The 15,172-nt window shown below is 41.5% G+C and overlaps 2 protein-coding genes across 2 annotated transcripts in view; both read left to right on the top strand.

Annotated features, from left to right (window-relative positions):
• Window positions 1–15,172, top strand: part of LOC141063328 (gastrula zinc finger protein XlCGF66.1-like) — a 243,991-nt gene that overhangs the window by 29,068 nt on the left and 199,751 nt on the right. The gene's annotated exons all lie outside the window — the stretch shown is intronic.
• LOC141063269 (uncharacterized) lies at window positions 9,127–13,833 on the top strand. The gene has a single exon (XM_073557331.1). The coding sequence runs from the start codon at window positions 11,716–11,718 to the stop codon at window positions 13,249–13,251; it is 1,536 nt and encodes a 511-aa protein (XP_073413432.1). The 5' UTR covers window positions 9,127–11,715; the 3' UTR covers window positions 13,252–13,833.

Genomic DNA, 15,172 nt, shown 5'->3' with positions numbered 1-15,172 from the left:
CAAAATGCTTGTGTTTTGCCGGAAAACGCTTGCAAATTCCGCATGCATTTTACCCACGGCAGGGAGTTGTGGAAATGCTGCAGACAATTTTGCAGCATTTCTGCAGCGTGGGCACGTAGCCTAAAACAATTGCTGGCATCGGAGCAGGACGCTGTGAGGGAGCCCTGGGTAGGTAAGTGTAATTTTTTTTTAATATTTTCTGATGGGGCCCTGCATACTAGGATGAGATGGGGGCCCTGCATACCAGGATAAGGATGGGGGCCCTGCACACCAGGATAGGGATGGGGCTATCATACTAGCATAGGGATGAGGGCGATCATTCCTGCCAGGATAGGGATGAGTGATCCATGCATACTAGGTAAGGATGAGATGGCCATGTGTATCAGGATGGGAGTGAAGGGACCATATATACCAGGATAGGGGATATTAAGTACAGAGTTGACCACATTTTTTGCGTTAATTTTTTTCCTAATTTCCTGCTCTAAAACCTAGGTGCGTCTTATCGTCCAAAAAATACGGTATATATTTTTTTTTTCAGTGAACTCATTCCTCATGTTTGGCCTCATTAAGATAAAAACATTCATACTCCGCTGGCGTGCCGGCTCCACTTCAGCGGTGTCGAGACTCACTGTCCCGAGGCTTATGTGAGGTTCTCACATCACACGAGCCCTGCACCCAATCAGCGGCAGCTTCACTGTTCCTTCCTTCGGACGTAGGTGGGGACAGTGACGTCAGCGCTGATTGGGCACAGGGCTCACATGATGTAAAAACCTCAAAAGAGACCCAAGAACACAAGTGCCAACACCGCTGAAATGGAGCCACCATGGGAGGTTTGTGTAAGTGTTTTTATTTTTAACAGGACCAAACATGAGGAATGAGAAGGGGATGTCCAACTAGTTGTCAACCTTTTTATCAAAAATCCCACACAGGGAAAAGTCATTATTATACCTAGAGTGTGAGAAATGAATGACAGGAAAATCGTATTTTGTTGACCTTCAAAAATAACTCAGATGAGAAGAACCTATATATATTATTCACAGATTGTACAAAAACATGATGCACGCGGCGTGCGTTCAAGGATGGAATATTATATGGGAGTTTTATAGAATAAATTCAAGGTGAGAATATTATATGGGAGTTTTATAGAATAAATTCAAGGTGAGAATATTATATGGGAGTTTTATAGAATAAATTCAAGGTGAGAATATTATATGGGAGTTTTATAGGATAAATTCAAGGTGAGAATATTATATGGGAGTTTTATAGGATAAATTCAAGGTGAGAATATTATATGGGAGTTTTATAGGATAAATTCAAGGTGAGAATATTATATGGGAGTTTTATAGGATAAATTCAAGGTGAGAATATTATATGGGAGTTTTACAGGATAAATTCAAGGCGAGAATATTATATGGGAGTTTTACAGGATAAATTCAAGGTGAGAATATTATATGGGAGTTTTACAGGATAAATTCAAGGTGAGAATATTATATGGGAGTTTTATAGGATAAATTCAAGGTGAGAATATTATACGGGAGCTTTATAGGATAAATTCAAGGTGAGAATATTATACGGGAGTTTTATAGGATAAATTCAAGGTGAGAATATTATACGGGAGTTTTATAGGATAAATTCAAGGTGAGAATATTATATGGGAGTTTTATAGGATAAATTCAAGGTGAGAATATTATATGGGAGTTTTACATGATAAATTCAAGGTGAGAATATTATATGGGAGTTTTATAGGATAAATTCAAGGTGAGAATATTGTATGGGACTTTTATAGGATAAATTCAAGGTGAGAATATTATATGGGAGTTTTATAGGATAAATTCAAGGTGAGAATATTATATGGGAGTTTTATAGGATAAATTCAAGATGAGAATATTATATGGGAGTTTTATAGGATAAATTCAAGGTGAGAATATTATATGGGGGCTTTATAGGATAAATTCAAGGTGAGAATATTATATGGGAGTTTTACAGGATAAATTCAAGGTGAGAATATTATATGGGAGTTTTATAGGATAAATTCAAGGTGAGAATATTATATGGGAGCTTTAGAGGATAAATTCAAGGTGAGAATATTATATGGGAGTTTTACAGGATAAATTCAAGGTGAGAATATTATATGGGAGTTTTATAGGATAAATTCAAGGTGAGAATATTATAGGAGTTTTATAGGATAAATTCAAGGTGAGAATATTATATGGGAGTTTTACAGGATAAATTCAAGGTGAGAATATTATATGGGAGTTTTATAGGATAAATTCAAGGTGAGAATATTATATGGGAGTTTTACAGGATAAATTCAAGGTGAGAATATTATATGGGAGTTTTATAGGATAAATTCAAGGTGAGAATATTATATGGGAGTTTTATAGGATAAATTCAAGGTGAGAATATTATATGGGAGTTTTACAGGATAAATTCAAGGTGAGAATATTATATGGGAGTTTTATAGGATAAATTCAAGGTGAGAATATTATATGGGAGTTTTATAGAATAAATTCAAGGTGAGAATATTATATGGGAGATTTATAGGTTAAACCAAATACCAACAGAAAATAATCGACCCAAAACAAACATTTATCGGTAAAAAGAACTCCTCTTTATTAGGTAAAGTATAAAAGAATTGCGCCATTTTCCAATACCCGTCACATCTCCATTTTTCGTGATCTTGGGTTGGGTGAGGGATTATTTTTTACGTGCCGAGCTGACGTTTTTAATGACATTTTGGTGGAGATACAATTTTTTTTGAACACCCGTTATTTAATGCAATATTGTGGCAACCAGAAAAACGTAATTCTGGCGTTTTGATTTTTTTCTTGTTACGCCGTTTAGCGATCGGGTTAATTCTTTTTTATAGTGATAGATCAAGTGATTCTGAACACGTCGATACCAAATATGTATATGTTTTCTTTTTATTTTGAATGGGGTGAAAGGGGGGTGATTTGAACTTTTATATATTTTTTTTATATATTTTTAAAAACACTTTTTTCTTTGTTGTCATTGTAAGACATACAGCATTGTATATTAATTAACCAGACGACTATTTTTAGCAAACAAAGAATAATAGAATGTTATCTGTATGTTGGCTTTCAAATTTAAGTGTTGATTTCTGGTTGGTCAAGAAAACAGACTTTTGTTTGTGTAAGCCGGTGATATTGACTTTTATTGTGCGCTCATCCTTGATCACTAGTGATGATTGCTGATATGCTAATTATGCATTGTGTTATGGAGCCAGTTTGTTGACTTCTAAAGCAGAGAGGGAAAAACTATGCAAATAGTTAAAATAATCAAGTAATGCTATAATAATCTCATCTCCATTCTTACCCTTTATGTAAATACTGAATGAGGGACACTTGTTAAGTCTAAAAATAGGTTACATACCTCTGTATAAAGAGTAAAGAGACAGAGAGAAACAGCCAGAGAGATTCTGCCAAGACATCCATACATCCTAAAAGGACCAGAGACAGGACAGCAGACATTTTACATCATGGCTACATTATGAGGGACACAGATCTATCATTCTATAGGAAACAACCTAGGGGTTTTCAGCCTGGGTTAGAAGAATACAGGTCTGCTCTATTGACCATTGATAAACCATGGATATGTTTGGAGACGGGTTGTGATCCTCAGATCAATTGGCCTTGTACCTTGTATGGACTCAATGGACTGCCATCTTCCTACACTTGTTGTCACCTCCTCTCTGTGTGTGGGCCACAGGTGGAGTAACCGACCCTGGAAGATGAAGCCAGGTTGTGATACTCGGATCAACTGGCCTTGTATGGATTGTCATCTTCCTACGCTTGTCGTTACCTCCTCTCTGTGTGCCACAGGTGGGGTAGTGACCCTGGAAGATCTGTAGTCACAGCTGCTATTATCCCAGCGGGTCAGTGGAGGGTGAGACTCTGTAATGTGCCCCATCTTGGGTATTTTGCTGGGACTGTTCTATGTGTTATCTGCCTGTTTTGTGGTACAATAAAGCATTGCCCACACTGTTTTACCCTCACCCTGTGTTGTCTGAGTAGCATTTTGACCACGTTAAAATGACAGCGGGAGTTTGGCAGGACGATCTTTGGTCCATGTGGTTTCGGCTAGCGGACCGGAGCACCCACTACTTCCCCATGTCTCTACAGGCATGCTTCAATAGTGTCCATGGGAGATTAGAAGCTGCCATAACCCTATCGGCTCTGCTACATAGAGGCAATGACCAGATCTCCTGTGTGTAGCTCACTTGCTATGAGCGCCGACCATATTGTCAGCGCTCATAGGATCCAGCAATGGCAAAACCATAGAGGTCTTTTGGAGACCTCTAGCTGTCATGCCAACCCAAAGGTGACCCGCGATCACATGACAGGGTCACCGATGGGTGGAATTTCCTGTCCATCATGTGCCGGAAAAAAAACGTGGGCTCAGTGCTGGAGCCCACATCAAAGGGAGGGAGTCCGACATCAATGTACATTTACACCCAATGTCGGAAAGGGTTAAAGGGGATTGTTTTTACAGAGACAGAAGTGGTAATTAATCATGTATACATACAAATAATTACAGAAATACACAGCTTCTAATGGTAAATAGTATAGAGTTACCACAAGAAAATATAATTTGTGTAAACCATGTGTAGATATAAAAATTCAGGTAAATGTCAAATGTTGTAGCGCCATCTAGTGGCCATGTGCGAAAGTGCCATCATAGAGTAACATGTCTCCTAAGAGAGTGTCACTATCAAGGTAGAGATGAGATAAGTGCACCGTATTTATTGAGTATAAGATAAATCCATACATAGATATATGGAACCGGATTGTAGATCTGTCACTGGATATCAGTGTATAAGGGGAATAGATCCTGTGCACTTCCCAGGTCAATACGATTAGTCCCCAATCCCCACAATTTTAAGCGTGTCCTGAAAACGCATTTATTCAGACTGGCCTATCGCCTCAACACATTAACCTAACCTATCCCTGTGTGGCAGAGCCAAAAGTTTTACCATAACCAGGTTCCCCGCATCATTCTCCCACATGCTTTATGCATCCATTAGCCCTCTGTGTCCGTACTGTCACACACCTAACATTATGGCTGGTCCATACAATCAGGGCAACTGTTACCACCCACCTTTCGTGTCTACCTCTTTCCTCATAGACTGTAAGCTTGCGAGCAGGGCCCTCTTTCCTCTTGGTATTTGCTATAATCTACTGTATGTGATTATTGTTATGCTGTAATGTCTATTGTCTGTACAAATCCCCTCTGAAATGTAAAGTGCTGCGGAATATGTCGGCGCTATAAAAATAAAATTTATTATTATTATTATTGAGTTAAATTGAGTTCTGTCTATGTTGCATTTTCTTGTTGAAACTTATCTTTTCTGTTCCCTTGAGAACCGAAACCAGATAACAGATAAATTCCTGTCTCTCAGCCTCCATGGCTTTCTCTGTGATTGAAACAAGCTGTGAAATCATTTTTATACTGCGCATGTCTGTAAATACTAAAATTCTTTGCTATAAAAGATGGAAGCCTAACTGATAAGCCAGAGGCGTCTTGGCAGGCATCCCGAGTTGTATCATACAGCTTGTGTCTGTGTAATTCTTCTCGACGGAGCTGATTTAATCAGAGACATATGGTGTCCTACACCCAAGAACATCGGTCCTTCGGGTGAAAGAAGTATCTGAAGGATCCCGACAGTTTCCTGGTGCCCGAACAGGGACCTGATATAGGCACCTCTCCAAGATTACCCGACCTCCGGACCACACCGGTTATTGATGATATTGTGAACAGCAGACCTAAACATCTGGCCAGGTAAGAGATCATTTTTCTCTGCTCTTCATAATATATCATTTTAACTAAGGTCCGTATCAAGGGGAATCTAGTAGAGGAGGGGGCCGTAAAATCGGGTCTGTATAAGAACTCTGAGGAAATCGGGTGTGACATACATATGTAACTTTTGCTCGGATGAGAGGTTATTGCAGATTCTGCCTGTGTACTGCTATTTTTAGGAGAAGAACTGATGCAAATCATAACGGGTATGGTGATTGGACATTTGCAGGGACAATCCCAGACACAAACATAAGAAAGTTTCATTATGTCAAAAAGGGAGAACAGTGGTGGATATTGTTAGCATTAAATACATATATCCCATTGAGTAACACGTTGAGAGGTCAGACATTACGGAACCTAAGACTAGGTGAACAGTTCATACTACAAAGCCCAGACGGACAAGTTTTTCACAATAGACGGTTCCGCATTAGGAATCGAGGAGGTTGTTGAGTGACTACTTTGATTTGAAGGATTGTGGAAAGTAGAAAATAAGCTGCACAGTAGGTATCCGTTCAAAGAGTGGTCATATTGCCTAACTGGGTCATGTGACAGCGTCCTTTCGGGGAGGTCACCGCCTAAGCTTAAATCAACACCCTTTACGAATAAACCTTGTGACAGATAAGAGTATGATTGAATGAGCACAGGATCACAAAATAAGCCTGTGACAAGATATGACAGAAGAAACCCAGTGAATGGATATCCTGTTCACATCCCTGTGTGTTGTGGGAGTGCTTCTGTTTGCAGCATATATAGCGTACAAGTACACGAAACACGTAGTACAAAGAGGAACAGAAACTCCAGTCAGCACCTTAGGAAGAAGGTAACGAGGTATAGTAGAGCTGAGTCTTGAGCTTACCCAATACACCACCTAAGGCGGGGGACTAACAGAAGGGATAAGTGATACAGGATAAGAAAATGGGAAACAGTCAGGGGAGAACAGCGGAAGAAGGAAAATTGCTATGTGAAATAATAAAAGATAGATGTGGAAGTAGTGCAGCAAAAGACTTAAAGGTGGTACTAAGAGTTTTTAAGCTAAAAGGTAAAGAAGCTTTAGACGAAGAAAAATGGAAGGAGATAAAAGACACAAAATCAGGAAGAATTGCAGACAACGGGTGGGGTGAACAGGTAGAGGCATGCATTAAAGTATCACAGGTCGCTAAGCGAGAAAACTGGGTGTATAATGAGAAAACAAAAAGATGGATACGCCCCAAAGAATTTAGCCCTGTGCCTGAGAAACAGGAACCACCACCCTATCCTGCCCCAACCCGTATAACAGCCCCACCTACAGTGCCGGTTATACCACCGTCCACCGGACTGTGCCCTGATGTACAATCACCATCACCTGATAATGGCAATCCAGGATGGATTTGTAGTAATTGTGGTCAACAAAATCCAGACTGGAGAGATACTTGCCTAGCCTGTGGAGCACCCCGTTATCACCACCCTAGCAGGTTAGCCCCTGTTAGGACTCAAACACGCCCTTTTAGGGAAGTAGATGAACAGGGTGTTACCCACACCAGACAGATTCAAACTAATCTTTATACTCCATGGTCTGCCCCAGAATGTATGGCATTATTGTCCAATGCTCCAGATCCAACTACCTTTCCTATGGGGTTTGCCCGATACATAAGACAAGTACTGACCGTACACAGAGGGACCTGGTTGGATGGGGAAGACCTATGTAGATTAAAATTACCTATAACTACCCAAGGGGAGTTTTCACAGACTATTGGACCAAATAGACCTGCTGATAATGACCAAGAGGGTAATCCTCGAACTCAGGCTTCAAGAGAGCCCTTTTTAACTGCCCTTGACAATTTTATGCAGACAAAACAGACAGAGAGGTAACATGACAGCCATACCGCAGAAACCGGGACAATCAGTAATCGATTTCTTCCGGATATTGGAAACGGCTTTCCAAGATGAGGGTCTTGATACAAATAATGAGGGAGTATCAAGACTATTGGCAAAAGCCTTCATGGAAGGGTTACTCAAAGAAATACGAGATCCCCTGAAAATAAGCACCCCTGATTGGAGGTCAGTACCTGATGCCCATGGATTAAGACAAAAAGCTATGGGAATCGAATTAGATGTGCAGGAAAGGAAGAATGCACCACCAGCAAAAACAAGGGTAGCGGTGACCCAATTTGACAATCAAGGAAATCCAATCAGTGAGGTTAGGAGGAGAACTTTTACATGTCACTATTGTAAGAAGCCAGGTCATTTCCAGAGAGGTTGCCGTAAGAGAAAAGCGGATAGAGAATCTCAGCCTAGAAGGGAGGAATCCACTGACTGACTAGGTGCAATTAGAATGCAACTTGACTCTAGGGAACCAGTAGTTAAAATCAAAGTCAACGGGAAAAAGGTACCCTTTCTAGTAGATACCGGAGCAACCTCTTCGGTGGTCAATGACAAGGTAATAACTCCAGATCTCCTTTCAGAATACTCAACCTTTGTTTCAGGATTTAGTGGGCAATCTAGCTTAATCCCTTTTAGCAAACCTCTGCCAGTTAAAATAGGACCTAAAATGTTCCTGAATAAGTTTTTGTCAAAAGAGCACCTATTTGCCTATTAGGAGTAGATGTACTAAAGAAACTACAGGCAGATATCAAATTTGCAGAAGACGGTACAGTGCATCTTACTATCCCAGATGGGGATGAGGACACTCTTGAGGCTTGCATGATAATTCAAGCCCTTGAGTCACAAAGTCCTGATGACACTTGTGACACCACACCACATCCGTGGGACCCAGCCTTAGATAAATTGCCCGACACCCTGTGGGCAAAAGGGAATGCAGATATTGGTTTACTTCCCGTATCCCCAGTTGTGGTGGAGGTACCCGTGGACACAAGGTTGCCTCAGCTGCGGCAGTATCCTATTAGTGCCCAACAAGAGGCTGCCATTGAAGCACAAGTCACTGATCTTGTAAACAACGGAGCATTGGTACCGATCAAATCACAAGCTAATACGCCATTGTTTCCTGTCAAAAAGAAAGGAGGACCGGGTGACGCTCCAAAATATCGCATGGTTCATGATCTGAGAGAAATAAATAAAATCCTTGTTCCTTTGACACCTGTAGTACCTAACCCACACACGTTATTGGCGAAAATCCCTAGCCAATCAAAATGTTTTTCAGTAATTGATTTGTCAAACGCATTCTTCTCAGTACCTCTTCACAAAAACTGTTGGCACTTATTTGCTTTTACGTTTAAAGGCAAACAATATGCCTGGACCAGACTGCCACAAGGCATGCAGCATTCGCCCACATTATATACACAAGCATTACAGTCTGTGTTGGCCGGCTGGCCACACCCACCTGACATTGTGCTCCTACAAAACGTGGATGACCTATTGCTTTGTGCACCTGATGAGCCTAGCTGTAAAACCCATACGCTATCATTATTGATATTTTTATCAGACAATGGGTGTAAGGTCAACAGAGAGAAATTACAGTTCTGTCAACCAAAAGTTGTATTTTTAGGACTTTGTCTGTCTCATGGTTCCTGACACTTAACCAATGACAGAATCACAATTGTCCAACAGATGAAAGAACCAAAAACTCATAAGCAGTTGAGAGCATTTTTGGGCTTAGTTTCTTCCTGTCGCCAATGGGTCATACATGCTAGTGAACACATGCAGCCACTGTATGATTGTATCAACACAACACCCTTTCAACTGACTGATACCGCACGAACCTCATTTCAGTATCTAAAGAAGGCCATAATATCAGCTCCAGCATTAGGCATACCCAATTATGATATGCCCTTCCAACTTATGGCTGCTGAAATCAGAGGGCATGCTACTGGCATTCTGACACAGAAACATGACAAAAAGAATAGACCCCTTGCATACTATTCTGCTAAGCTAGACTCTGTAGCACAAGGAACACCATCCTGTGTCAGAGCAGTCTCTGCAATTGCATTACTACTTGACAAGGTTTCTGATATTGTATTGGACAACCCACTAACTGTCTGTACCACACATGATATATACGGTATCCTGAATCAGGTTTCTGCTAAACATATTTCTATGGCCAGACAACTCAGACTACAATGTGCTTTGCTTATGCCACCTAATGTTACGTTCACCAAAACTCAGAATTTGAATCTGGCTACACTGTTGCCAATTGCAGATTCTGAAGGGGGGATAGATGAGGTAAATGAGGAACAATTGTCACTTTCTTTTGAACCCCCACACGAAGTTGAACATGACTGCACAGAACTGATGCAGCAAGAAGTTGTTGGCTTGCCCAATGTCACTGACACACCACTGCTAAATCCAGATTTTGTACTTTTTGTGGATGGCAGCAGATATGCCGATGACACTGGAAAATTCCACACAGGATATGCTGTGGTGTCACCACATGAGATTATTGTAGCAAAGGCACTTCCACCCCATATGTCCGCTCAGGAAGCTGAGCTAACAGCTCTGAATGAAGCATTAAAACTTTCCAAAGGAAAAACAGCAAATATCTACACTGACTCAAGATATGCCTTTGGGATAGCACATGATTTTGGGGTTTTGTGGCGCACAAGGGGTTTCATGACAGCAGCAGGAACACCCATAAAACATGCCACACTGATCAGAGAAATCCTCGAGAATGTGGCCCAGACACAGGAGGTGGCCATTATGAGGGTGCCAGCACACACCAGAAAGGACAACATGGAAGCGAAAGGCAAGGAGAAAGCTGACCAGGCGGCAAAGCAAGCTGCTTTGGGAACTCCAGAAAAGGTAAACATAGTGCAACAGGATGCATTGGGATTGTTTACAGACCTACAAAAGTTCCAAGAAGACTCCGCCCAGACAGACAAGGAAACTTGGGAAAAGATGGGTGCCGAATAAACGGACGGAATGTGGAAGAAAGATCAGAAGTACTGTTTGCCTAGGGTTTTATATCCGAGGATGGCAGAAGCAGTTCATCTTCCAACTCACATGTCCGCCAATGGAATGACACGCCTAGTCACGAACGTTTGGATTGCTCCTGGGTTTGGGAAGATGGCGCAGCTACACTGTACCACCTGTCCCATATGCCTAGCACACAATCCCGGACAAGTAGTGAAGACTCCACGGAAACACAGTCCTAGGCCGTTATATCCTTTCCAGAGACTGCAGATTGACTACATTCAACTCCCCAGAAGTGGACCATATGAATATGTTCTGGTGTGTGTTGACATGTTCTCTGGATGGCCAGAAGCCTACCCGGTGAAAACGGCTACAGCTCGAACCACTGCAAAGAAACTAGTGATGGAACTAGTACCACGATTCGGTGTCCCTGAGACAATTGAATCAGACAGAGGCACACATTTTACTGCTGAGGTAATGCAAAATGTAATGCAAATGATAGGTGTAGAACAAGCATTTCATACACCCTACCACCCACAGAGTTCAGGGAAGGTAGAGAGAATAAACGGGACACTAAAATTTAAAATACAGAAAACCATGGAACAGACCCATAGACCATGGCCAGAATGTCTCCCATTAGCATTATTCTCAGTAAGGTACACACCCACGGGGAAAACTAAACTGTCACCCTTCGAGATATTGTTTGGAAGACCACCAAACACAGGGTTGTACTACCCACAGGTTTTAACACTTAATGTGGATGGTTTGACTAGTTACGTAATCCAGTTACAAAAGCATTTAACTCAAATGCATTCTCTAGTTTTTTCTTCCATTCCAGATCCGGATAGTGTGGAAGGAACACACTGCCTACAACCTGGTGATTATGTATATGTCAAGAAACACTCCAGAAAGACGCTTGAACCCCGATACCAAGGTCCTTATCAAGTACTCTTGACAACGCCTACCTCTGTCAAGTTAGAAGGACGATCAACCTGGATCCACGCATCACATTGCAAACTAGCCACAGGAGTCAATAAGAATATATAAAAGAGCATAATGCTTTGGTTTTTTGCATTTCCTATAATGACAGTAGCTGCATGGGACAGTTTAAATTCTCCGATGCCATTGAATAATAGGTTTATACAACATCATGAGAAATTACTGAGAGATTGGTTGAATGATACTCAGCCTCCAGCAGATTGCTGGATCTGCACGTACTCACCAGTATCAGCCACGAGTATTCCCTTTCTTGTTATCCCTGTCCCACCCAAAGAGTTATTCGCTTGGACTGACTGTTCTGACACACTCGCTAATAATTCCACAAATAATATGAAGTTATGGAAAATGACTATCGGTATACCTGTTGTGGGATGGGTAGGATATCCCTGGTGGCAAGGTAACCTTTCAGGAAGTAGCACTCACCTTCAATATTTGGCATATAAGGGGGGGGCTTGGGTACCCAGGAATAGGACTCGATTAATCAACTTGGGGCAAGTTCCAACGTACGGCCTACAAGTTAGTTTTAGTGTAACTTCCCACTCTACTGACGCCTTCAAACCAATACTGCTAGAAAGAAGGTTGCATAATACGTCCTGGGAGTATTCCAATTTATTTCCCCAGGGCAATAATGAAACTTGTTTTAATATTTCAGGTAATATACCTTGCAACGAGTCATCTGGATATGAGAAAGGAACTCCCACCTGTGGAAATCCCGATGTAGGGTATTGTAGCCATTTAGGACAACTTCCAAATTGGTGTATGCTTCAGAATGTATCTGCGTTCATAGATTTAGTCCATAGACTGGTATTACAACATTCAGCCTTATGGGATTTACCTAGTGACATGTTCTGGGTATGTGGAGACAATGCATATAAATGGTTGCCAGTAGGGGTAAGAGGTACTTGTACTCTGGGACGTTTGACTCCGGCTACCTTTATCATTCCAAACCGACAATTGGATATGCAGGCTATACCCAAACATACATTATACAAAAGAGCAGCAGATAATACACCTCGTCCTTCTGGGAGACCACATATAGTGCAGATGAGTGTGGCTAATAAAATTGTTAGTTCTATTTTTATCTATCCTATGATCACGCAAATGTGGGATAAATTGGTCAGGGCTACAGATTATTTAGATGATCAAATCTGGGATATATTGGATATACTTAACACCACTGTTGCTGTCCAGAATCAACTTATTATAGTTACTAACCAACATACCATAGTACTGGATTATTTAACGGCAGCACAGGGTGGCATGTGTCAGGTCGTCGGACCCGCTTGCTGTCATTATATAGATCCCAACAACACTATAAAGTTAAAGCTAAAATTAGAGGATGTTCAAAAACTTAGAGATCAGTATGATAAAGACAATGATCGCAATAAAGATAGTTGGTGGTCAGATACTTTCTCCTTTCTGAATCCAGTCAATTGGTTTAAGGGTATAGGAGGTTGGATAGCTGGGATTATACTAAGTCTATTACGTATTGTTGTTTGTCTCCTTGTAATATATGTATTTTTGAAACTTGTTTTTTGGTGTTTTTCTGTATGTAAGAAAAAAATACAGAAACAGATGAGAAAGATAAGTTAATGACAGAACATATACCAAAGTTGATAATTGTTTTCTTTAAGTTTTAGGTTGACATCTCATTTCTGGCATGAAGGAGCGTACTCTTGTGATGACAGACGTGGCCTTAGTAACTGGGGGATGGAGAGGGTAAAAGAAGATACCTGTCTCCCTCGGGCAACCCGTCGGCCTGGGATAGTACCTGGTGAATAGGACACTATCAGCTGTCATTACAGGATCCAGTGTTCCAGATTGTGAAGAATAAAGATGTCAAAGGGGGGAATGATAGGAACTGAAGGAGTTAAATTGAGTTCTGTCTATGTTGCATTTTCTTGTTGAAACTTATCTTTTCTGTTCCCTTGAGAACCGAAACCAGATAACAGATAAATTCCTGTCTCTCAGCCTACATGGCTTTCTCTGTGATTGAAACAAGCTGTGAAATCATTTTTATACTGCGCATGTCTGTAAATACTAAAATTCTTTGCTATAAAAGATGGAAGCCTAACTGATAAGCCAGAGGCGTCTTGGCAGGCATCCCGAGTTGTATCATACAGCTTGTGTCTGTGTAATTCTTCTCGACGGAGCTGATTTAATCAGAGACATATGGTGTCCTACACCCAAGAACATCGGTCCTTCGGGTGAAAGAAGTATCTGAAGGATCCCGACAGCACTTATAGATGAATAGCTTATATAATGAGAGGACACAGAGCAAAGGGTATAAATAGTGAGAGAATAAAGAGCTGACAGCGCATTACATCCCTGGAGTACAGATAGGAGATATAAAGTGCAGCCAGTGCTATATGGGATATCCCAGGAATACAGCACAGCCCATATAGTGTAAAGGAGGAACCATCCTAACAAGAGATGGAGATTACAGATCCTACAGACGACATGCCGGGAGTGTACAGAGAAAGATGGCAGATTCACCACTATTCCCTATTACGGGCGTTTCACCCCGTCAGCTTCCTCAGAGAGGGTATGGATAAGGCCGGGGTCACACTAACCAACGCAAAATACGGTCAGTATTTTACATGCGTAATACGGATGAATGGCCCCTAAACAGTGCTCCATATGTCATCCGTAATCAAGGTGTGGTCGCGTATTTTGCGCATGTAAGCATCCGTATGTAATCCGTATGGCATCCGTATGGTGAGATTTTCTCGCCGCCTTGCAAAATGGACATATAATGGAGCCCTATGACAGGGTTTCTAACAGAAACCAAAGAATAGATATAGACACATAGAGTGCATATATAGATATATATATAATGTATTCTATGTGTCTATATCTATTCTTTCGTTTCATTATTAAACCTGTCAGTGTGAGTTTACTGTATAGCGCACTGAACTGCCGGCTTTGCTAAAAGACACCGGGTGCGTATTTCTCGCAAGTCACATGTGTGGTCCGTGTGTAATCCGTATTTTTTGCGCACCCATAGACTTGCATTGGCGTACTACGGACGTACTACTAGTACGCTGACAATCGCAGCATGCGATTGGCACGGAGCCTAGAATACGGATGAGAAATATACGGCTGGTGCGAGTGACCCCATAGAGAATCATTTGTCCGTGTCTAATGCGTGCTTTTAGCGCCTCTCACTCGGCCATATTCCTCGCCAGTGTGACCCCGGCCTAAGTGTTTCCAACACACCAAGATCCTGCACTAATCCAGGCAAGGGGAGTAACTCTGGGGTAAAGTGGGGGTGTTCCTAAAGGAATTGGGCCTGTTCCCCGGTCATATCTTCCCCAGTGAAGCAGGAGGTTCAGGATAAAAACCTGTTTGTAAAACCAAGATGAATAATGCTGCATAGAGCCATCTGGTAGCGATCAATCAGGTGAAGTGATAATGAGGGGGGTCCGGAAACAAAACAATGCAGGTGAAAAGAGCCAAATGTGACCCCACCAAGTGACCAGTGAGAGTGCAACTGTGCAACGGGTAAGAAAAG

The sequence above is a fragment of the Dendrobates tinctorius genome, unplaced genomic scaffold (assembly GCF_039654945.1).
Source record: "Dendrobates tinctorius isolate UK_male_01 unplaced genomic scaffold, ASM3965494v1 ptg000249l, whole genome shotgun sequence".
NCBI classification, from domain to species: Eukaryota; Metazoa; Chordata; class Amphibia; order Anura; family Dendrobatidae; genus Dendrobates; species Dendrobates tinctorius.
This window is presented reverse-complemented; position numbering and strand designations above follow the sequence as displayed.

Bases quoted from the DNA above. Each gene is read 5' to 3' on its own strand.
- LOC141063269 (XM_073557331.1), top strand. From the start codon at position 11,716: ATGCTTTGGTTTTTTGCATTTCCTATAATGACAGTAGCTGCATGGGAC.